This window comes from Myxocyprinus asiaticus, chromosome 4 (assembly GCF_019703515.2).
Source record: "Myxocyprinus asiaticus isolate MX2 ecotype Aquarium Trade chromosome 4, UBuf_Myxa_2, whole genome shotgun sequence".
Taxonomy (NCBI): Eukaryota; Metazoa; Chordata; class Actinopteri; order Cypriniformes; family Catostomidae; genus Myxocyprinus; species Myxocyprinus asiaticus.
Genome location: NC_059347.1, coordinates 51,018,701 through 51,045,029, shown reverse-complemented (window position 1 = coordinate 51,045,029; position 26,329 = coordinate 51,018,701). Strand labels below are relative to the sequence as shown.

The window sequence follows — 26,329 nt, the reverse complement described above, 5'->3', positions numbered from 1 at the left end:
CTGGTTCATGCATTTATACCCTCATGTCTTGACTATTGCAATGCCCTCTTCATTGGTTTACCTGCTAACTCTATTGCTAGGTTGCAATATAGTCAAAATTCTGCTGCTAGAATTCTTACACATACCAAGCGCTCAGCTCATATTACTCCATTCCTGTTTGAACTTTACTGGTTACCAGTTTCGTTTTGCATCAAATATAAAATAATCCTGCTTACAATTAAATCACTTCATGGTCTGGCACCCCTCTATCTTAGTGAATTGTTTCTCCCCTACAACCCGATCCGCTCGCTCAGGTCTTCTGGGTCCAGACTCCTTTCTGTCCCTAGATCTGGCCTCTCCACTTTGGGTGGCAGATCATTCAGCGTATTAGCACCCAATATATGGAATTCACTCCTACTGACTCTTCGCAGCATATCTTCTATCTCTGAGTTTAAATCTCAACTTAAAACTTTTTTGTTTTCTCAGTGTTATTTGTCTTAATGTGTTATGTATTCGCTCTCAATGACTGTACTACCTGAACTGTGTTTTTGTGACTGTTCATTGTTTATGTATTATTGTGTTACTGTTGTAAAGAGTCTTTGAGCTCTGGAAAGGCGTTATATAAATTAAACATATTATTATTATTATTATTATTATTATTATTATTATTTCTTGAATGTACAGCAAATGCAAATTCTGTTTAATAATGTGAACGCATGGGCTTGTGAATAATGTGGTAATCAGTTGCTTCAGAAATTACATGGAATTTTTCATCTTGATAAATAATAACTAAAAAATAAGTAAACGTGCAAAAAATATACCCTAAATCATGCTGGATTGTGTCCTAAAGCAAATGTGCGGCGAGATAATTATTCTGCCATAGACCAACAGCTACTCCTGGTGGTTTGTACATAGAACTACAACTGCATCAGAGTGTTATAAAAGTAGGGTAGTTTACAATTACAAGTTATTTTTGGAATATGTGTACTTTTAAAAACTGTTTTGACAGTAAAACTGGATGTATAATAATTAAACAACATTTAGAAAATATTCTTTAAAAAACACTGCAGTCAATGCTTGAAATGTCAACTACCTAATATTAGTGTGAAGGTTGCAGACTGAGGCAGAGTATTGATACAATCTTTTAAAATGAAGGGAACTGACTTTTATTTATATTAACCTGCCAGGTTACACATCCCAGATTCCCACAGTGTAAAGTGCAGGGCTTCATGAGATGGCAAAGAATGAATGTGAACAGACAGGCTCTGAAATAAAACTGCCCGACTCCTTATCAGAGCCCGACTGAACAGATACCTTTAGATCTCTCAGAGACACTCTATTCAATCTAGAGAGACTATTAAAGGCAAAGTGAATGCAGGCTACAGAACTGCTGTCAAAGCAAATGACCACAGTCTCACACCTTGTACACACACTCCCTGGCTGGGAGGAATTCTTAATGTCAGTAGCTGGGTTTCCATCCACATACTTTTGTGCAAATTTTGGGATATACTGCATAAAAAACGATGGGTGGAAATGCTAAGATCCACATAAAATCTCCAAAATGTGCATAAAAACGAATACGCTCTCTGGAGGCGGATATATTTTTTTATTCAATAAGACATGCACATAAACTACGGTGGAAACACATTCACTGAATATATTCCTATAGAATTTAATATAGTTGTTACCACATTACACCAGTCTTTTCTTTCATGCAAGTATACACAGAAATACTGGTTATGATATTGTGGCATAAATGGGTAGTTGACATGACATTTCAAGCAGTGACAACAGTGTCCTGCAGTGTGACATGCTATACTTCTTTTAAAATTATTTTAAATAACATTTATCTATTTTTTGTATTTATGACAACATTAATTAAAGAAATATTCCGGGTTCAATACAAGTTAAGCTCAATTGACAGCATTTGTGGCATAATATTGATTACCACAAAAATGTATTTGGACTTGCCTGTCCTTTTCTTTAAAAAAAAGAATTAATGTAAGTGCTTTTATAAATTCATAAGCTTCACATTTCTGCCTTTAAACCCTCCAGAAACTGGCCCCATTCCCTTTCAGTGTAGTGTCTAACTGTAGCCATTTTTGCTTTTTTTAAAGAATAGAAGAATTAAAAACTTTGACGAGTCGAAATAAATTTTTGTTGTAATCAACATTATGCCACAAATGCTGTCAATTGACCTTAACCGGAACATTCTTTTAAAAGTTCATTCCACATGTAAACCACAGCTCTATTGTAGTTAAATAAAAAAGCTGAAAGTTTTCACCTCAAGTAGCACCTGGAATATACCCTTCCTTTAATGCATTAATTTAAAAATGTAACTAAAAATGAATTGTTGGTGTTGAATAAAAACATGAAAAAAACAATGTTATTGGTCAACAATCCAAATAAAGATTTATCCAAAGTCCAGGATATTTATTCATACGTTAATCAGCCTCTGCAGATGTGAGGCTGTGAAACAATCAATTCAAGAATGTTTTATATATATATATATATATATATATATATATATATATATATATATATATATATATATATATATAGTTTGATTAAAAAATAAATACATTTTCTGATTTCTAATTATATTTGCAATACTTATTTAGTCTCAAAATCCATCCAAGAACACTCCTAACTTCTCAGTTAGTCCCTAGCTATAGAATGTCTAAGCATCTCCTGTCTAGACAGCCTTCCAGACAGGTTTTTGTTTAAGGCTTTCACATGGGCCAGACAGAGGCATGGTGACCCCCTGCCAACCTCCATTCCCACAGCCTGTTCTCCTCCACTCACTCTCCCCCTCTCCTCTATCAGCTGATGCCTGAAAAATGCCACTACTGCCCAGGAAGTGCTCAGGAAGATAATGGTCATCGTGTGGTAATGCTACGGATGGACTCAGGCTTCGGTTAGGTTAGTACCTTTATTATAACATAATCATCATCTAATTTAGAGATTAGGTCTGTTGTTTTTGACGCGGGTAAACAATGTGATCTCGAGCTAGCGAGTCGCAAGCGTTAGCAACATTTCACGTAAACATTGCGCCGTGTTGCTTTGTTGGCTGGTTCTATGAAAAGTGAAGTAGAAAGCTATAGAACTGTCATTTAAAGAACTTAAGAAACCTTCAGTTGAGTTCGCAACAATTCGTTTACCCTAGTGTGCATTCGCTTTACATACATTAGCTGGTTAGCACACTGAGTTCTTAGGAATGTTCCGGGTTCAGTACAAGTTAAGCTCAATCGACAGCGTTTGTGACCAAATGTTGACCATTATATATATATATATATATATATATACACACACACACACACACACACACACGTTCATTTAACGTTTGCCCCCCGTTTATATATATATATATATATATATATATATATATATATATATATATATATCATACATACATACATACATACATACAGTACTGTGCAAAAGTCTTAGGCACATAAGGTGTTTCACAGAAGCCTTTGTCTTAAGATGGTTATTTATATCTTCAGCTTTAGTGTGTCAATAGGATATATAAATGTTAGACACACAAACATTTCTTTTGCAAATAGAAAAGATTATAATAGAAGAACAGGGAGCCCTGCAACAGATGTCATGGCCCCCACAAAGCTCCCCACTGAACATCGAGTCAGTCTGGGATTACATGAACTGACAGAAGCAATTGAGACAGCCGAAATAGATAGAAGAACTGTTGCGAATTCTCCAAGAAGCTTGGAACATCCTATCTGCCAACAACCAAGAAAACTGTGTCCAGGTGTACCTAGGAGAATTGGTGCTGTTTTAAAGGCAAAGGTGGTTACACCAAATATTGATTTATCCTTTTTTATGTTTACTGGACTTTGTATGACATTAAGTGATAAATGAAAACTATTTATGTCATTATTTTTGAAGACATCCTCACTATGAAAATTTTTTCACAAGTGCCTAAAACTTTTGCACAGTACTGTATGTATATGTATATATATATATATATATATATATATATATAATGCTGTTACGGTTAGGCACTTAAAATGGAAGTGAATGGGGCCAGTCTATAAACATTAAAATACACACTGTTTAGACACAAGACGTAAACATACTTGTTAACATTATTTTAGTGTGACAAAATCAGGGATTTACCAGATTACAAAGTTTACGGCATTACGTCATCATGATACATCAAAGTTGTAATGGTATAACTTTACACAGATCATTTTAGCAAGCAATTTTATCACACTAAAATCATGTTGACACATGTAATGTTTAAATTTTGTTGCTATACATTTGAAACTGTATGTATTTTGATGTTTATGGACTGGCCACATTCACTTCCATTGTAAGTGCCTTACTGTAACCTGCGACTAGCTTTTTTTATATAAATAAGGTTGAAGTCGAAATATTGTTTGTGGTTATCAACATTATGCCACAAATGCTATCACTTGAGCTGAACTTTAATAGAATAGCTGGCAGTAATTTTCAAATACAGCTGTGTTTTTTTTAAGTCATTCACACCATATGCGAAATGTATTTTGAACTCTGTTGGCTGTCATCCACACACTTTTCTTACTAAAAGCAGATAGAATCAGGAAACCGAGTGTTTTGTATTATAGCGTGATAAGCAGGAGAAGCATTGTGAGAAAATGACATTGCATTTATGTGTGTTTATGACATAGTTTGTATTATTTGTTTCACGCATCTCCAGGTGACGTCATCCACTGTCTAGCAGGTGAAATACAGAAGAGGAGATGGCGAATCAAGGCAGCGGGCAAGCCTGGGGAAAACTGGTGAAAGTAGATGCATCTCCAGGCTCTGAAATATTGCTCATAAATAAGGAATGCACAGTGGGGAGAAGAAAAGGTGCAATGTGACGTCGTCAATATTATGAGTGTTTGATAATATTAATTGTTCAGTCTAGTGTGTTTGTGTAAGAGAGAGAATGGGAAATCTTTTATTTTAAAAGGGATTTTCCTTTTTATTTTTATAATCTGAGTTTATAAAAATGTAAAAAACTCTCCTGTTCTTTATTCATTAAATATTAGTTAGACTTTTTTATAAAGGTAATAAATCTGAAGCAGTGTCTACACATATTCATACTTTTCACAATACTCTTTAGTACAGCAATCATACACCCTCCCAAATAATATCAAAGGCGTCTATTGAAGACATGCTCTTGGAATATTAAGTAATTTTTTGTGTTGTGGTGGTGTGGGAGCAAGGTTGTGTTCCTTTTGACTCTGTCTGTGTCTGTCTAGTTTTTAAGACTGTCTGTTTCCCCGTTTAAATGAATTAATATTAATCCATGTGTCTGCTTTGTTCTGTGTGCTTTACAGTGACATTCAATGTTGGTTATTAGCTAAACTGATAAGCTTCATTACTTTAATAGTGTGATCTTTCATTCACATTATTGCATTACACTGCACTGTATGACATTGTGCCTTGCTTGCTTAATGTGAGAGAGAAGGGGACAGGAAGAGAAAGGGCTATGAACACAATGGTTGAAGAAATGAAGAACATGGATTATTAAAGTCAACATGAAACGTCATTTTACTTCTATAATGTGATATATTTATGAGTGAAATAGGATATTCGACAAGAAAACAATGTAGGGTGGGACTTGATTTTATTGAATCATAAAAAGTGGTCTTTACATGATATATGGTTGAAAAAGCATGAGGGATTGGTAAGGTCAGCTGAAAAGAAAAGTCATTTTCGAGGCAGAGCATGTTATTTCATTTGGAGTAAAAATTACAGACAAATCTGGATTTCTGGAAATCTGGAAGTTTTTAATTTTGCAGTGATGTACACTAAGTAATTCCCAATGAGACCTGGAATGTGCTTTAAGAAAGTAAATAGGGTCAGATTTGATGTTTTAATGTTTATCTTTTGTTTGTAGGCTGTGACCTCTCATTCCCTGCTAATAAACTGGTCTCAGGGGATCACTGCAAAATCACTCAAGATCAGAACTCAGGAAAGGTGTGGCTGGAGGACGTGAGGTATGGTCACCTTTTTGGCATGAGACATTAAATGTTTTAAAACACTATCTAGTAAGATGCCAGAAGTTTACTGAAGGTCATACCTCCTAAAGATTCCCACCCCTTCTGCAAAGTATACTAAGTGAGCACTGAGCACTTATTAGGAACGCTATACTAAAACTGAGTAGGGCCCCCTTTTGCTCTCAAAACAGCCTCAATTCTTCATGGCATGGATTCCACGAGATGCTGGAAACATTCAATTGAGATTCTGGTCCATGTTGACATGATTGCATCACTCAGTTTCTGCAGATTTATCAGCTGCACAATCATGCAGCAAATCTCCCGTTCTACCACATCCCAAAGGTGTTCTATTGGATTCAGATCCGGCAACTTGGAAGGCCACTGAAGAACAGTGAACTCATTGTCATGTTCATGAAACCAGTTTGAGATGACTTGTGCTTTGTGACATGGTGCATTATCATGCTGGAAGTAGCCATTAGAAGATGGGTAAATTGCGGCCATGAAGGGATGCACGTGGTCAGCAACAATAGTCAAATAGGCTGTGGCATTCAAGCGATGATTGATGACTGCCAATCACTGGATGTTTTTTGTTTTTGGCACCATTCTGAGTAAACTATAGAGACTGTTGTACGTGAAAGATCCCAGGAGATCAGCAGTTACAGGAATACTCAAACCTGCTCGTCTGGCACCAACAATTATGCCAGGGTGATGGTTGATGTGAACATTAACTGAAGCTCCTGACCCGTATCTGCATGATTTTATGCATTGCTGCCACATGATTGGCTGATTAGATGATAGCATAAGGTGTACAGGTGTTCCTAATAAAGTGCTCAGTGAGTGTTATCTAATTCCCTCATGAGATTTATTCTTCACAATTTAAAGTTTTTGCATGGGTGAATAATTAATTGAATTTGGTTAATCGTCAGTATTCTGAGATGCACTTGTTGATCTCAGTCTGTAGCGACTTTAAGTCTCATGTATTTGAATGTAGTTTACTATTGCAGCTGTAAATTTCCATCCTGCTAATTTTGTGAGTGTGTCTGTCAGACAGTCGATATGCAGTGTGTTTTACAAAATGTGTAGTCAGCATGATGGACAGTCCATTCATCACTGTACAAGTTACAATATTTTAAATAGCATTTTATGCACTCAAAAGGATTGTAAACAGACTCATACTGTATTAACTTCCTGTTTGTTTGTTTACATCAGCACCAATGGAACAGTGATCAACATGTCCAAACTAGTGAAGAAACAGACGCACTTACTGCAGAATGGTGATGTCATTTACTTTGTGTACAGGAAGAACGAGCCAGAACAGAGTATGTTTGCTTTATTTCTCACTATTTTTTTTTTTTTTTTCACATTTGTTATACATTTGCTGTTTTTGTATTACATTTGTTTCCAAAAATCACACAACTTTCACATCTTGGAGTCATCTGTTTGGATTTGTTTGATGTATTTGCACTAGCCACATGCATTCTCTGTTTTACAGACATTGCTTATGTTTATCAGGCCATCAGGCCACAGAAAAGTGCCTCACAGGACGTTGAAGGTAAACAAACCTTGAATATAATATTCCATGCAGATGTTAAACTTTCACTAAGCTTCCACATGCTTTGTAACATACTGTATAATTATGGGGCATGTGGGTTTGGAACAACATGGGTAAATTATGACAGCATTGGCATTTTTGGATGAACTTTTTCTTTTAAGATCCAGGTTTCTCTTTGTGTATTCCACAGATGTGGGGAGAGAAGAAGAATCTGATCTGACCGAAACAGAGAGTGAACCAGCACCAGTGGAGCCTGTTATTGTGAAGCCTCTACCTCAGACTGGGCATGAGGAACCTCAGCCATCTACCTCCACCTCTTCCTTCCACTTCTTCAACATGTTCTTATCCACACGCTCTGGTAATGGCTGTCCGCACTGTATGTGCACTTTCTTGCAAGTTGCTTTGTAAGTATAGAAATGTGGATGCAGTGGCCTTCTATGCTGCTGTCTCGGGTTATGAGTGAGTCATCTCATCTGCATTGAGGTTTTTAAAATGTACAATCCTAACACTATCAACGAAACAGGGAAGGGAAGCTGGACCTTGCCTAGACTTTGCCTTTGACACAGAGTCAGTGGGGTCCAAAAGTCGGAGACCATTAATGAAAAAGCTTCTTTGTTGCAGTATTTTTATTTAATTACAAATTATATTATCAGTATAACAATTTGAGTGAAAAGTTGATTTGAAAAATGTACAAGAATTTCTCAATAATTTGAAAATGACAGCATGCGCTAGAGCTGGTGTGAACAAAACCTGAGGATCCCTGTGATCCCAGCCTGATTTGAAAATGTTCTAAAGAGCATCTTGTGAAAGAAATCTGTCATTTTGTACAGAGAAGTTAATATGGTCAGTGTTACAAATTTACTTAAATTTGATTATTGAAATAGAATAAGTGTTTTTAATAATTTAATAAAAATCCTAAAAATATTTCCAGGTTTAAATAGGATTTGAAAACCCAGATTTTCAATGTGTTCTCAGCCTTTTGGACCCTACTGTATAAATGTCCATATCACCGGTGAAGCCAGTTTCGAAGCTCTCGGTACGCCACAGGAAAATTTAGTGTGCAAGAATTGAAAGGAATAGTTAGTCCAAAAATGAAAATTCTCCAATCATTTACTCATCCTCATGTCATCCCAGATGTGTATGACTTTCTATCTTCTGCAAAACACAAACAAAGATTTTTAGAAGAATGTATCGGCTCTGTTGGTCCTTACAATGCAAGTGAATGGTGACCAGACCTTTGTAGCTCCAAAAATTACATATAGCAAACATAAAAGTAATGTAATCCATATGACTCCAGTGTTTAAATCCATATCTTCAGAAGCGATATGATAGGTGTGGGTGAGAAACTCAATAAAACTCAAATCAATAATTAAGTCATTTTTTACTCTAAATCTCCACTTTAACTTTCACTTTTTCACTTTCAGATGTGAAAGTGAAACTAAAAAGGCACCACATGTGACTTTCAGATGTGAAAGTGGAGATTTAGAGTTAAAAAAAAGGACTTAAATTTTGATCTGTTTCTCACCCACATCAGATCGCTTCCGAAGATATGGATTTAAACAGTGGAGTGATATGGATTACTTTTATGTTTCCTTTATGTGATTTTTGGAGCTACAAAGGTCTGATCACATTCACTTGCATTGTATGGACCTACAGAGCTGAGATATTTTTCAAAAAAAAAAAAAACTGTTCTGCTGAAGAAAGAAAGTCATACACATCTGGGATAGCATGAGGGTGAGTAAATGATGAGAGAATTTTTGGGTGAACTATCCCTTGAAGCACAATAAAGTGACGTACTGCTGACAACCATTGCATCCATTTCTTTTTAGCTCTAAATTCATTATTAGCAAATAATGACTTAACAAATGAATGCCACTTTTGTCAGTGGATTAGGTAGGCCCGTTAATGTATCCAAATAATAGGCTTAAAATAGTGATCAAATGTAAAATTCGGTCATGATTTGATTGAATTATTTTAGAACGATTCATATAATTATTTGACAAAATATGCTGAAGACAAAAGTGTAAATGGAGGACAATTTGCATTATTTGGGAATAAAGGCTATAATAGCCTGTAATTCAAAATACACCAGGTTGTACATTTACTGGCTCACAAATAATTATGGATAAAAGTTAAATGCTCGATGTATTGTGTGGAACACAAGCACATACAGCATTGACAAGATTAAAAATCTTAACCGAACATTCTTTGCATTTAGGGGGTAGGTAAGGGGTAGGTAAGACTTCGCGCTATGCGACTGTTTTGAGAGCTCACATGTAATCTGAGACGGCCTCTGCACACACATCGAGTATTATTACAGACATTATAATCGATTTTAAAATTCAGTAATTGATGTATCAAATTTTCATCTTCACATCAATGCACCCCTACTAAAAGCATCAATAAATAAAAAATATAATAAATCGTCATTTCATTTGGGTGTGCAAGCAAACATTTTGGGTGGCATTTGCACATCTGTGGCTACAATATGCAGAATTTAGCAGAAAACTCTGTCAGTTCTTTGGCCTTTTAGTTTCTTAGTCTTTTTGTTGAGGAGGAAATCTTGCTGGCAGTGGAAAGGGGAATATGTGATGACTGTACTTCCCTTTTCAGGTTATGAAAATGAAAAGCATGTTGAGTCATCAGGCTGTTCCCACAATACCCCAGCAGGCAACCCAAGGGAGGCAGTCTTAAATCACCCCTGCTTGAAGAGAACTTACTGGACTGACGGAGGGCAGCAGATGCTGATGGAGATGGAAACAGAGAGGAAAAGAAGAAAAACTGAGAGAGGTGCACAATGACTGTAACACACTTTTGGTGAAACGAATAAAAGAACACCTAAAATGCTTTGTGAGATTCACCCAGGTATTTAAGGTGCTGTTCCAGAATGGCTAAAATCGCTTGCAGCACCTTTAAGATTAAAGGGATAGTTCACTCAAAAATGAACATTCTCTCATGATTAACTCACCCTCATGCCTCCCAGATGTGTATGACTTTCTTTCTTCAGCAGAACACAAACTTTTTTGTGAAAAAAAATGTTTAGAAAAATATCTCCGCTCTATAGGTCCATATAATGCAGGTGAATGGTGATCCATAAAAGTAATCCATATGACTCCAGTGTTTAAATCCATATCTTCAGAAGAGATATAATAGGTGTGGGTCAGAAAAAGAACAATATTTAAGTCCTTTTTACTCTAAATCTCCGCTTTAACTTCCACTTTCAGATGTAACAGGCACCACATGTGAGTTTCAGATGTAAAAGTGAAAGTGGAGATTTAGAGTAAAAAAAAAAGGACTTGATTCACACCCACACCTATTATATCACTTCTGAAGATATGGATTTAACCACTGGAGTCGTGTGGATTACTTATATTTTTCCTTCATGTGATTTTTGGAGCTATAAATGTCTGATCACCATTCACTTGCATTGTATGGACCTACAGAGCTGGGATATTCTTTAGAAAAAAACTTTTTTTGCATTCTCATGAAGAAAGAAAGTCATACACATCTGGGATGGCATGAGGGTGAGTAAATGATGAGATCATTTTCATTTCTGGGTGAACTATCCCTTTTAAACATTAATTTTCTTAAAACAAATTTTGCAACAAAATAAAAAAGAAATCCTATTTGTTCTACAAATCTACATGATGTTGTTGACAAGAATATTGTCAAACCAAAATAGTTAATGTATTAATTGTTTGTTATTGCATCTAAAGGTGTTCTTACTTTTTTTCCTGTCTCAGATTATCAGGATCGATTTGAAATTGCTTGCACTGACTCTGCTGCTGCTGCAGTGGTTCCTCAGGTAGATCTCAGAGGAGCAGCGGGGAAAGAGAAAACTGAGGGAGCCAAAACAGACAAGATGGAAGAGTCCCTCACTTGCATCATCTGCCAAGACCTGCAGCATGATTGTGTCAGGTCAGTTATATGTGTATAAATGATTACCTAAATTCTGATTGACATTTTGGCTGAAGACACTTTTATTTGTTTTCTTAATTAAAACTTGTGCAAATCCTTTAAGAAGGATTTTAAAACAGTGTGTGATGGCTGATTCATTTTAAATTGTGTGCTTCTGTACAGTCTTCAGCCCTGCATGCACACATTTTGCGCTGCCTGTTATTCTGGTTGGATGGAGCGCTCCTCTCTCTGTCCCACCTGTCGCTGTCCTGTGGAGAGGATCCGTAAAAACCATATCCTCAACAACCTTGTGGAGGCATACCTTCTTCAACACCCAGGTAACTCTCATCACAAAGTGCTTATTGATAAGACCTGCGTGCACCAAATCTAATGCAGCTAAACTACACTAAAGTTAAAATAGAACTGAATAGTTTAAAGGAATTGTTAACCCAAAAAGGAAAATTCTCTCATCATTTACTCACCCTCATTCCATTCGTGTTGTGAATGTCTTTCTTCTGCTGAACACAGATTTTTAGAAGAGTATCTTGGACATGGTCCAAAACTTTGAAGTTTAAAAAGCAGCTTCAAAATGCAATAATGACTGAAATGAGCCTACATCTATTTCTTTCTGTTTCACTCATGTCAGGTTCTGTTGGTGTTTTCCAGTGTTCTCACATGTTTTCATGTGTTTTGTCACAGAGAAGTGTCGCAGCAAAGAGGACTTGCACAGTATGGATATTCGAAATAAGATCACACAAGACATGCTGCAGCCTAAGGTTGAACGCTCATTCTCAGACGAGGAGGGAAGTTCAGACTATCTGTTCGAGCTCTCAGACAATGACAGTGACACCTCTGACAGGTCAGTAATTTTGTACCTTTATTCTTTCTCTCTTTGAGACAATATGTGAAGTCAGTGCTGGCCATTTCTGTGTACAGTGCATTCAGAAAGTTATGTTGCAGTTTTATGCTAAAATGCTTTAAAGTATTTTTTTTTTTTTCACATCAGTCTAACTTTGCACATTTATTTAAAAGAAAAATCTGAAATATCACATTGACATAATCAGACCCTTTGCAATTACACTTGAAATTTAGCTCAGGAAAGGCACACACCTGTCTATATAAGGTCTCGCAGCTGAAAATGCATAACAGAGCAAAAACCAAGCCATGAGGTCAAAGGAACTGCCTGCAGAGCTTAGAGACAGGATTGTGTTAAGGCACGGATCTGGGGAAGGCTTCCAAAAAATTTCAGCTGCATTGAAGGTTCCCAAAAGGACAGTGGTCTCCATAATTCTTAAATGGAATAAGTTTGGAACAACAAGGACTCTTCCTAGAGCTAGTCGCCTGGCCAAATTGAGCAATCGGGGGAGAAGGGCCTTGGTAAGAGAGGTGACCAAGAACCTGATGGTCACTCTGGTTGAACTCCAGAGATCATGTGTGGAGATGGAAGAAACTTGCAGAAGCACAACCATCACTGCAACACTCCACCAATCTAGGCTTTATGGCAGAGTGGCCAGACGGAAGCCTTTCCTCAGTGCAAGACACATGAAAGCCAACTTGGAATTTGCAAAAAAGCACCTAAAGGACTCTCAGACAGTGAGAAACAAGATTCTCTGGTCTGATGGAAGGAAGATTGAACTTTTGGCCTCAATTCCAAGCATCATGTCTGGTGGAAACCAGGCACTGCTCATCACCAGCACAATACCATCCCAATGGTGAAGCATGATGGTGGTAGAATCATGCTGTGGGGGTGTTTTTCAGCGGCAGTGACTGGGGGACTGGTCAGGGTTGAAGGAAAGCTGAACACAGAAGAATACAGAGATATCCTTAATGAAAACCTGGTCCAGAGCACTCAGACTGGGCTGAAGGTTCACCTTCCAACAAGACAATAATCCTAAGCACTCAGCCAAAACATCGCTACAGTGGCTTAGGGACAGCTCTGTGAATGTCCTTGAGTGGCCCAGCCAGACCCTGCACTTGAACCAAATCGAACATCTCTGGAGAGACCTGAAAATGGCTGTCCATCGACAGTCCCCATCCAACCTGACAGAGCTTGAGAAGATCTGCAGAAAAGAATGGCAGAAAATCCCCAAATCCAGGTGTGCAAAGCTTGTCGCAGCATACCCAGAAAACTTAAGGTTGTAATCGCTGCCAAAGGAGCTTCAACTAAGTACTGAGTTAAGGGTCTGAATACTCATGTCAATGTGATATTTCAGTTTTTTCTTTTTAATAAAGTTGCAAAGTTATGAATTTATTTATTTATTTATTTATTTATTTTGTCATTATGGGGTATGGAGTGTAGATTGATGTGGGAAAAAAACAATTTAAAGCATTTTAGCTTAAGGCTGCAACATAACAAAATGTGAAAAAAATGAAGGGGTCTGAATACTTTATGAATGCACTGTATACACCAGATGGTAGTTATGATTTCCTGATTCATAAAGTAATTTATGTCCAGGTAAAGTGATAAATTAAACACACCCTACACAGCTACAAGAGTGATTTGGCTCATCCACATAAACGTGTGTGTGTGTGTGTGTGTGTGTGTGTGTGTGTGTTCACAGTCAGCCCTACATGATGTGTCGGCAGTGTCCGGGCTATCGTACAGAGCTTAGTTCTGCCCTGTGGATCTGTGAGCCGGCTCGATTAGAGGCGCCAGCTAAAGTGCCTGGAGATGAACCCTCTACATCCTCTGAAACTGCCACAGGTAATTCACACACATGCATGAGTATGCACAGAGCACTCACATGTGGGGGTAGGAATCAGCAGGGACCTGGCGATACGATATTAAATTGACATCTGGGTCGCTAACTTGTTTCTTATTCATCTTTACTGAATGTTGGTGCTTTGTGCACCAAGTGCTACACTACCTGCTTGAATATTTTCAAAATATGACTGCTTTATTTTTTAATTACTGACTTTATTCTCTAAACCTTTACTTTTTTTTTTTTTTTTTTTTAAAGGCCTATAATGACATCACATTCAAGCAATTCTACACATATGCAATATCACAATTTCTAAGTCTCTATACCAATGTTCATCTTTTTTTCCACTGTATCCATACTACAGCTCCTCAGGAGTTCAGGTGTCCTCCTCAGGGCAGTCACCTCATCTGCACCTGCTGCCTGCAGCCCATGCCTGACAGACGCGCAGAGCACCTTCCCCCACAGATGTCCCCTCAACACTGTGAGTGGCCTGACACCTGTCCATCAATGATCTCATGATCGCTTTGATCATTTGCTTTAGCTACTGTTCTTTTGACCTGATCTACAGGTATGGTGTGCCAGAAGCCTTTCTGTCATGTGTACTGGGGCTGCAAGCGGATCAGTTGTCATGGTTGCCTTGCACGTTTCAGTGGTAGGTTTCTGAGAATGCTTTCCCTTTAGCTGAAATGCTGCATAAAATTTGTTGTTCATTTTATGATTATGGTTATTCTGTATGTCCTTACAGAACTCAACCTTACTGATAAATGTCTGGATGGAGTTTTGAATAGCAATCAGTATGAGTCAGAAGTCCTTCGGGTATGTGCTTTATTTGTTTTTGGGTTTAGTTCTCCAGTACTCTGTTAATTGTAGTGGTGAGCAGTGTGTGTTTGTCAAGGTTATAATAGTTTTGAATTTAGTTTTTATTTCTATTTCATTTTCAGTTTTATACTCATTTTGTTTGTTAGTTCTTTGCTAGTTTTAGTTTAGTTTTAATTTTGTTCGTTAGTTATTTGTTCGTTTTAGTTTAGTTTTTCAGTATATTTAGTTTTTATTTTAGTTTTAGTATTTATATTAAGGGATATTGAAGAATGAGGAAAACAGGTATTTGTGTAATGTGGGTCGTATAACTGGACTCCCCAATGTCAAATTTGTAAATAATATTACTGCGGATGGCCTCCAAGTAGGATTTTGCTAAGGGCCCCCATCTGCTTTGAAACGGCCCTGCTAATAGTACAGCTCTGCAATCAACTCGATTCTCCGGGACAGAAATTTAAACTGGACTGGGTAGGGGAGGAGGCTATTGTCATATGGTAGTTATATAATGTTACATAGGGTAGTCAAAGAAAAGCCTCCATCACCATCATTTATAGCACGGGTGCTTCTATGGAATGAGATCTACTTTTTCATGTTATTGCAGCAAGATCTACCATACACAATATATATATACATTGTCACTATACCAAAATTTCTGTAGTTGTTAGTGAAAGTTGACAATTCTTGATACCAGCTTATCACAACAAATAATAACACATTCATTTGATATGTAAGAATTGTACTCAAGTAATTATTCAAGACTACTAAACAGTCAGTAATAAAATAACAATACAGCAATGAATAGAAATAATTAAAATAGAGCAATAAATACAAAATTAATAAAACAGTGCTTTTGTTAACAGCTTTAAATGTTTTTAAAAGCAGTATCAAGTATTAAAGTAAACAATCAGAATGAAATGCTACATAGAGCCTAATTACTACTGGTCTTTACTGTATAACGTATAATACATTAATACTTTTTAAAGCTAATAAAGTTATCCAGTCAAGAACAGTGAGTGGTTTTCTTGTTATGGTTCTTTGATTATTATTAACAACAGCGGAAGGTCTATTAGGTTACGTTACCACTTACAAGTCAGAAACTTTAATATAAATCTGCTTTTTCCCCACTGTTTACGTTCACTTTAGACATCACTCTCTGAGTTTACATGAATACCTCACCAAGACGGGCATTTTGGCACAATTTTGAAATGTATTTGATCATTCAGAGGCGTATCTGCATTTCGAGCGTTCTCAGAGCACATGTGAGCGCACAAAAAGCCACCTGTCCAGTCAAAGCGCGTGGCTATTCCTAGATCGCTAGCGAAATATAAAATTACGCACCCTGTATAATTTTTAACAGCAGAATAAGAATATGAACTTTGTAATGAGGCCTTGGCTATATCACAAATATAGCCATTTCATTTTTCATTATTGTCATTCAGGCTACTTTTCTCTTTCACTTGACCCTTCAAAAATCCTCTTATCCTGGACAAGCGTTAATGTCGAGCCCTGCTGAAGTTCAAACCAAACTCTTAAATCTAAATCAAATTACAGATTGACAGGGTAAGACAGACTGAGTGAAAAGACTGTTATCTACCTGCTTTGCCTCTCTGTGAGGTCAGGCCATCTATTATTTCCATCTGGTGTCATGTTCATGTTCCGATATTGGCGGGTTTAAAGGTTAAAAAGCACAGCAACAAAAACGAAAACTAAATCATATTCAAAATTATTTTAGTTTAGTTTCAGTTTTTCCAATTATGTTATTTTTTTTATTTTTTATTTCAGTTTACGAATACAAAATTTTTTTTACATTTAGTTTTAGTCTTCGTTTTCGTTTACGATAATAGCCTTGGTGTGTATATACACCTATCAGCCACAGCATTAAAACCACCTGCCTAATATTGTGTAGGTCCCCCTTGTGCCAACAAAACGGCGCCAACCTGCATCTCAGAATAGCATTCTGAGTAAATTCTAGAAACTGTTGTGTGTGAAAATCCCAGGAGATCAGCAGTTACAGAAATACTCAAACCAGCCCATCTGGCAATAACAATCATGCCACAGTCCAAATCACTGAGATCACCCGTATCTGCGTGATTTTATGCGCTGCACTGCTGCCACACGATTGTCTGATTAGATAACCAGATGGGCTAGTTTGAGTATTTCTGTAACTGCTGATCTCCTGGGATTTTCACACACAACTGTCTCTAGAATTTACTCCGAATGGTGCCAAAAACAAAAATACATCCAGTGAGCTGCAGTTCTGCGGATGGAAACGCCTTGTTGATGAGAGAGGTCAACAGAGAATGGCCAGACTGGTTCGAACTGACAAAGTCTACGGTAACTCAGATAACCGCTCTGTACAATTGTAGTGAGAAGAATAGCATCTCAGAATGCTATTCTGAGATGCGGGTTGGCGTTGTTTTGGCGGCATGAGGGGGACCTACACAATGTTAGGCTGGTGGTTTTAATGTTGTGGCTGATCGGTGTGTGTGTGTGTGTGTGTGTGTGTGTATATATATATATATTGCCATGAACAACGTGGTTTTGGCAAAATATTCTCATAAATGGAATGAATATTTTTACGTCGGCTGGTGTAAAGAGTGACATTTTAATGCATATTTATCTGAAGTTTTTTGTCAAATAAATTGTTAAATTACACAGTAATTTGATTAAAAACTGTGGAGACTGTGAATCAGAATCAAGGCAAATTATTATTACAGTCACTTGAAAAGAGAAAAACTTCATTTAATTGCGATTACACATTAATAACATTAGCGTAAGTGAACAGAACTGTTTATAATGTCTCATAACACACTCATTTTGATGCTGTGAACTGTTTATTTACTATCGCTTTTACTTGAATCAACACGTAAATGAATTAACGTTCAGTTATTAGCTTTAATTTACCTTGGAGCAAATGTAGGTGTCGTTGCAGATGTTATGTTCATTTGGGAATGAGGGCTGACACAGTTAATTCCATAACATGCTCTTCTCCAGATTTATTTGAAGATTATTTATTTAAAAAGAAAAAAAAAAACACTGTGTGTATCCTCTCTGGGTAACTCGTGTCACTAATACAATTGACCCAGCAACATCGTGTTTTATATATATTATTATTATTATTATTTTTATTTTTTTGTGATAAAATCCCACTTAAAAGTACTCATTGGAAAATAGCAAACGCATGTCAGAGTAATGGCAGAAGTGCAACAGTTGCTAAAACAGGATTGGTCAGAAGCATTTTTAAAGTGGGCCTTAGCGAAGGGTCATTTGCTTCAGTCTCTTCATGTAATCCCAGACTAACTCGATGTTGAGATCCAGGATCTGTGGGGCCATACCATCTGTTGTTGGGCTCCTTTTTTCCTCGATTCAATTCTATTGCAAAGGGTATGTTGAAATCTAAAACTGATATTTCCCACTGATACTCTAAAAGCAGAATATATAAAATAACTGCTTTACGAGTACTGTGTGTGTGATACAGTATAATATACCTAAGATATTTGCATAGTGCTGTGTGTATTTATGTGTGTGTAATATATATATATATATATATATTATATATACACATACATACAAACATTTTCTTCATCTGCTGCTCCTCCCTCGCAGTCTTGGTTTGTAGATAATTTCAACTTTAGGTGTGCTATTTGTTTTATTATTATTATTAATATGCTTTATACTTTCTTAGAAATGTAGTATGTAAGTTTAAAAATCTCCCTTTGGCTTACATTGCTAGAAAGTTTAGCATTTGAAAGCAATGACGTTGTAAATATGCAAACTGAATTGTGGTGTTCTTTCTTACGTTTATTTGCATGCTGAATAGTGGGTGTACATTCTTTTTAACTTAAAGTCGTGTTATTGGTTGATTCTTGTGCCCAGCCGACAGAAAACAACATGTGTACAGAGTAGAGGTCGACCGATAGTGGATTTTGCCTATACCGATAACTCTAAGGTGGTGGAAAAGGCTGGTAGTTTTTAGAACTGATTTATATAATGTTGAAACATTTTCTTAGTCTCTTTTACTGTGATGGACAGGCACAGACATAGAGGCTACAAAGGTCTGAAAATGAATAAAATCCAAGAGGCAGTTTACGTGTTAAAAAATTAAGATATGCTGCAAAACATGGCACTTTTAACTATAAACAAGCCCAAAACACATAAAGGACTCTTATTTTATCACCTATATATTCACTAGATGAGGTTAAATGAGGAATAAGGTTAATTATTATTTACAAGATATAAAGTTGGAAACATGATGTATGTGCTGACGGTGCACGTTTTCATATAGTCACATTTCTCTTTGCAAGAAAAAAAAACACTTTTCTTAGCTTTATTATCTAATCAAATTAACAAGATGTGCATTGACTTGTGAATAAAAATATGGATGTATATTGTCAATAATGAAAGATTTAGATACAGCAAAAACCCACATGATTGTTTTTATTTTGCCTCTAGAGGCCACTGTTATACTGTTGAACTAAGCTGTTCTAACTGTAGAATCCTTTCAGCGCACCACTGTGGACCATGAAGGAATTTTAAAAAGAAAAACCTATTGGCATATGTTTTTGCCACTAACCAATAGTTCCAAAAAGCAACTATGGTACCGATTAATCAGTAAAACCGATATAATGGTCTACCTCTAGTACAGAGTGTCATGATAACTGCAAAGCAAAGAAGAAGAAAAAACTTACCTAAAACTTTAAAGCTACTCTTTTGTTTCCTTGCAAGCACTGGTATATCCTTCTGGAACTGTAAATATTTTCTCTTTAGTTTTTAATTGTAATTAACAGCAAGGACACACCATGTTTCAAATTTAAGTTTTGTCTTGTAGGATTGGATGTACAGTTGAAGTCAGAAGTTTACATGCACTTAGGTTGAAGTCATTAAAACTCATTTTTTAACCACTCCACAGATTTAATATTAGCAAACTATAGTTTTGGCAAGTCGTTTAGGACACCTATTAATTTTTCCAACAATTGTTTACAAACAGATTGTTTCACTTTTAATTTACGATATCACAATTCCAGTGAGTGAGAAGTTTACATACACTAAGTTAACTGTGCCTTTAAGCAGCTTGGAAAATTCCAGAAAATGATGTCAAGCCTTTAGACAGTTAGCCGATTAGCTTCTGATAGGAGAGTGCTGAATTGGAGGTGTACTTGTGGATGTATTTTAAGGCCTACCTTCAAACTCAGTGCCTCTTTGCTTGACATCATGGGAAAATCAAAAGAAATCAGCCAAAAAAACTGTGGACCTCCACAGGTCTGGTTCATCCTTGGGAGTAATTTCCAAATGCCATAAAAAAGCCAGACTACAGTTTGCAAGTGCACATGGGAACAAAGATGAAATAAAAATTGAACTGTTTGGCCATAATGACCATCGTTATGTTTGGAGGAAAAAGGGTGAGGCTTGCAAGCCGAAGAACACAATTCCAACCTTGAAGCATGGGGTGGCAGCCTCATGTTTGTGGGGGTGCTTTGTTGCAGGAGGGACTGGTGCACTTCACAAAATAGATGGCATCATGAGGAAGGAAAATTATGTGGATATATTAAGACATCTCAAGACATCAGCCAGGAAGTTAAAGCTCGGTCACAATTGGAAAACCCTCCAAAGTTGTGGCAAAATGGCTTAAGGACAACAAAGTCAAGGTATTGGAGTGGCCATCACAAAGCCCTGACCTCAATCCGATAGAAATTTGTGGGCAGAACTGAAAAAGTGTGTGCAAGCAAGGAGGCCTACAAACCTGAAGCAGTTACACCAGTTCTGTCTGGAGGAAGGGGCCAAAATTCCAGCAACTTGTTGTGAGAAGCTTGTGGAAGGCTACCCAAAAAGTTTAACCCAAGTTAAACAATTTAAAGGCAGTGCTACCAAATACTAACAAATAGTACGTAAACTTCTGACCCACTGGGAATGTGATGAAAGAAATAAAAGCTGAAATAAATAATTCTCTCTACTATTATTCTGACATTTCACATTCTTAAAATAAAGTAGTGATACCAACTGACCTAAGTCAGGGAATGTTTTCTACGATTAAATGTCAGGAATTGTGAATAACTGATTTTAAATGTATTTGGCTAAGGTGAATGTAAACTTCTGACTTCAGCTGTAATACACCTCTTTAGTTGTGTAATCTTTACTCATTGCTCTTCCCTGTCTTTGTGGCAGAATTATTTGACTTCTAGAGGAATTACCTGGAGGCATATGCTACAGAAAGCACTTCAGGCAGTACAACAAGGCCAGTACCATTTAACAGGTAACTGCCCTTTGTTTAAAACTGAGATTCAGCTGAATCGTGTTCTGTTGAACTGTACTGTTTATTGACTGCAACTCAGGTAAATGCCCTTTTGTTGTGTTTGTATGTACAGATTACAGAATTACTGCTAACTCCTTCCTGTGCTACTGTTGTGGACTTCGCTCTTTTAGAGAGCTTGCATACAAATACAGAGAGCACATTCCTCCATCAGAGTTGCCAGGTAAAATTTACATACAGTATGTTAAAGTGACACACAACACGAAGTACAGCCATGTTTAGGTCAACTGTCTCTCCGCTATAAGTAGACATGAAGCCAGATCTATAAAACTACAGACTAAGTGGGAGATGAGAAAACAGAGAATGTTCTTTCCTGCTGTAAGTTTACTGTTTTTATATTTAGATGCTGTGACCGCCAGACCAGACTGTTACTGGGGACGCAACTGTCGGACTCAAGTGAAAGCACACCACGCTATGTAAGTTTCTTAATGCTTACACTGGCTGTGTTGCTTGTGGGTAGATATTATTCATAAGTAACTAGAAAGAGGACAATTGCATAATATTGCAAGTAATGTCTGGCTCTGCAAAAGCCTGTGCAGGCAACACCAAAGAAATTTGTGGAAAATGTGTAATCACTTTTGTCCATGATGCTGTTTTGTATGGATCTGTTATTCAAAAATTCACACAAAACAACTACTTAATTAGAATTCTACTATGAATAAATAATACATTTAAATAAAGAATAAATAAGTCTAATTAAAAAAATGAAATTCTTGAAAGAATAAATGATGCCCCAAGTAGTTTGGAATAATCTTTTTATTATTATTTCTTCAAAAAATAAGCAGTGTAACAATTTTTAAAAATATTGTTAATCTTTGAAAATGTGTCACAACAAATCTGATATTTTTATTTTTATTTTTTTTTGAAAAGGCACATTTTGTTTAGATCAAACAGAATAACCATAAGAACTTTTGAAATATATATATATATATATATATATATATATATATATATATCTGTATATACCTTGAAAATGTATGTTTTTTTTAAAGTGTATTCAAGGTACAAGGAGAGTATTTTAATGACTTTAACTTGATAGTAACACCACTTGACACTTATTTTTTTCACTAAATCAGTAATTTTTTTCTTTTGTAGAAAATGCTATTAATGTTTGTCAAAAATGTATGAAACCAAAATGGATGCAAATATTACATTTTTATGAACTTGGTAAATGTGTTTTAAAGGAGCAATATGTAATATACTTACTGTACTAAAGCATAAAATCATCATAATATGTTATCAGAGATTTAGGAAACATGCTAAGTAGAAATACTGGCTTCTCCGAAAACAATGCTACAGCCAGCATATTCTACTTTGAAATGTCCATTCCGGGATGGAATTTCTGTTTGTTTTTTTGGCCCGTGTGATCCCGCCCACTGCCCATTTCCCAATAATATTTTGACACCCCGGGTTGCTAGATTTGAAGCAAGTTAGCGGGCAAACACAGCGCGCTGCAGCCATGGTAGCCAGCAAAACATCTAGCTAACATTGATAGAGTTATAAAAAAAAATCTACATGAGCTGGATTATAATTTGCAAATGATAACATTGCAAACATATACATTAGCTGTTCAAACTACAGTGTAAGGCTCGTCGCTTGCCATTGTCATTTTGCTTGTTCCTGTTGCGTGTCCTCAACCTGGCAACTCTCTCCAATATTTTGAATTTGGACTGCAGTACCCATTTTAAAGGCTTGATGTCAATCTTACATATTGCTCCTTTAAACTAGTTTTTTAAGGGGCCGTTTACATGACAACGTTTTCAACTAAAAACGGAAAACTTTTTATGCGTTTTGGCTGTTCATTTACATGACAGTGGCGTTTTGGGGCCTGAAAACGCAAACTTTTGAAAACGAGTTTCAAAGTGCAAGTTTTTGAAAATGATGCCATTATCGTCTCCGTGTAAACATACAAAAACGATGACATCATGCGCACGTGTATAACTTGTTATATAAAGATTGATGGATTGATAGGCATCAATTTGAGATGTATAATTATCAATATGAATACTGGTGTCTGTGCAAATAACAATACTCAACAATTTATTCATTTGGAGTGTTTTGTATGGATTGTGAACATTGTACAGTAGGCAGAACATGCAATTTGAAAATCTTGAAATTAATGTATGGATTCAGATGGGAAAAATGTATTTGTATTTTAAATTTTATTTTATGTACCTTTACCCTGCAGTTCATTCACCCACCGCTTATGTATATAGCCTATAAGCAGAGATGTGATGCCATGTACAGTATTCAATGATATGCTTAGAATATGAAAACATGAGGCAGTGAAAATGCATGTTAGCTCCAGTGTACACAAGACCTCTCTCTCCATCAGAAGATATCCATATATCAACAGCTTGTTATGTTAACTTACTCTCATACCAGCTTAAGAGTCAGCAGGGGGAATACAGAAGAAGGCAGGAGACGAAGTGATGGTAAAAATGAGCAGAGTTTATTGAATCATCTTGAGAGTTCAGTCTATAGGCATGCGCGCGAGACATTCAAAACTACAATGGCGGACTACAGGACTGTGTTTGTGCTGCTAAATATTTTGAGTTTATTGACGCTTCTCCAGCAAAGTAATTGTAGTAATAAAGCAACCTCATCGTCCGTCTAGACAAAATTGCTCGATGCTTTCTCCATCTTCATTGTTTGTATTCACTGCTCTGTGGAAGAATGCTTATGTGCGCAGGCACGTAGTGTTTCTTTACAAAGTGACATCGTCGACTACTGGCCTGGCATGCATAATAAAGCGTTTTTAGTCGTTTTCGCAGATCTGTGTGAACGGGGATCGTTTTGACAATGTTGTCATCTGTATGCGAAACTTTTTAAAAATGCAAAGGAAAAACGTTTCCGTTTTTAGTACATCATTGTCGTGTAAACGTACCCTCAGACAACCTGATTTGTCATCAACGACCCAAGTACCAATTTTTTCATACCTTTGCAAAACACCTCTCAAACATTGACTTGTTCTTCCTCTGAACAATCAATACTTCAATCCAGCAGTAGAGGGCAGCTAATTAACATTTATGTTGTGTCAGTCTTCAGTACAACAATATAGATCTGTTTACACATTATATTGTTTTCAAAATTAATTGGCAAAATATCATTATCCTACTCAATAATTTAGCTGATCATGCAACCATAATCAATTATTTTTTTCAGGAAATTCAACCACATATGTGAGCAGACACGCTTCAAGAACTAAGACGACGGGAACAATGTTCGATTCTGTAGCAGTTTTTGAAAGGATAAAAAGCTCAGTGGCTACATTATTATTCCAGTTTCTCTCAAACTGATGTCTTCTGGGTAACAAATCTGCAGTAAGCAGGTGTTATACCTATTTTCTCCTCTAAATGGCAGTTTCTAGTCAAGCCATTTACATTTGCAAAGTCAATCAGCTGTATAATAACCCAAGCATCCTTTAGATAAACAGTTGTCAGCATGTGGATATACTTTATCTGGATCTGCACTTTGTTTCATGTTGCATCTCTAATTTTAATTGTGAAACAAGACAAAGCAGGCAATCAACACAGTAGCTGATGCACTGTGAAAATGTTCGTTTTTCATGCAAAAAACTGTGTATTAGCTTGAACATTATACAGTATACAATTAAGAAATGTTTTAATCAACTAACCTTTGGTGCCTCAGAGTTGACTGTCATATAAAAACCAGTGCTTCCATTCATTTTTGGGGTTTCACTTTACAGTAAGTTTGTATACGTTAACATTTGTCAGTGCAATAATTAACATGAAATAACAATGAAGAATTATTTTACAGCATTTATTACATATGGCTAAAGCTAATTTCAGTATATTCTTTTACTTTTATTTTTATCATTAAAGGAATAATTCACCCAAAAATGATAATTCTCTCATCATTTACTTACCCTTATGCCATCTCAAACTTGTATGACTTTTATATATGATGTGTTTTTGTCCAAACAATGCAAGTCAATGGAGTCCAAATCTTTCAAGCTCCAAAGGTAATCCCTTCAACTCGAGTGATTGAGTCCATGTCTTATGAAGGGATACGATCGGTTTTGGGTGAAAACAGACCTTTGCACATGCACAAAGCTGAAGGAAGTGTGAACTTGCCTCTCTTGTGATCGCGCCAAGGAGACTTCTGATGTCAAATTAATAGTGAATAAGGAGTTACATTTTGGTCAGTTTCTCGGCCAAAACAAACTGTGTCTCTTCAGAAGACATTGATTAAACCACTCGAGTCGTATGGATTACCTTTATGCTGCCTTTATGTTCTTTATGGAGCTTGAAAGTTTTGGACCCCATTGACTTGCATTGTATGACCACAAACATACCATGCATCCTTCAAAATATCTTCGTTTGGGTTCTGCAGAAAGAAAGTCATCTGAGTTTGAGACAACATTAGGGTGAGTAAATGATGAGAGAATTGTCATTTTTGGGTGAACTTTCCCTTTAACAGTTAAATATGTTAACTTTGGTTACTGTAACATTAACAATAAATAATAGTATATTTTTAAATATTAATCACAATTAACAAATGCTATATACAATTATTCATTGTTAGTTCATGATCCCTTATGCATTACATAATGTAAACAAATAGAACCTTAATGTAGTGTTTCCATTTTTGGTGGCTCTCTTTGTAACTCTATTGTAGTTACGATATGCTCAAGACTTTTTATATGCTACTGAGGTGATGTAAGGTTGAAACTCTGATGCATGTTATATAAAAGGGATGTTTGTGGTTTAGATATTAACCAGTATCTTTATGACAGTGCACTAAACTATCACACGCTATTGAGTATTCGGCATCACTGGCTGCTGTTTTCTTTGTCTTCAAATTGCCTTGAGCTCTGCATTTTTCACATTATAGACTAATCATGAAATGTTTTTTTCCCCTCAATATTTTTTTTTTCTTCATTTTTTACTACTAGGGCAATAAGCCATGTGAAGTCGGAAAGGGCAGGTTTGTATTTGCAGGGCTGATCTGAAGGGATATGAACATAGTGCAGAAAGAAATGTTATAATCCAAGGCTACATTGCACTGCAGGGGATAATCAAGTCAAATCTGATTTATAATGAAGTCTTAGATGCTTTCTTTA

General features: G+C 36.4%; 1 protein-coding gene across 1 annotated transcript; it reads left to right on the top strand.

Moving 5' to 3' along the window:
* Window positions 1-2,744: 2,744 nt before the first annotated feature.
* LOC127435322 (E3 ubiquitin-protein ligase CHFR-like) lies at window positions 2,745-25,111 on the top strand. Its single transcript, XM_051688723.1, has 18 exons — window positions 2,745-2,901; window positions 4,679-4,833; window positions 5,870-5,969; window positions 7,179-7,288; window positions 7,462-7,521; window positions 7,712-7,897; window positions 10,135-10,311; window positions 11,265-11,439; window positions 11,602-11,756; window positions 12,118-12,277; window positions 13,980-14,122; window positions 14,485-14,601; window positions 14,689-14,772; window positions 14,866-14,936; window positions 21,099-21,186; window positions 21,299-21,406; window positions 21,587-21,659; window positions 24,409-25,111. Exons 2-18 carry the CDS (start codon window positions 4,722-4,724, stop codon window positions 24,449-24,451), a joined length of 1,962 nt encoding a protein of 653 aa, XP_051544683.1. The 5' UTR covers window positions 2,745-2,901; window positions 4,679-4,721; the 3' UTR covers window positions 24,452-25,111.
* Window positions 25,112-26,329: the final 1,218 nt, after the last annotated feature.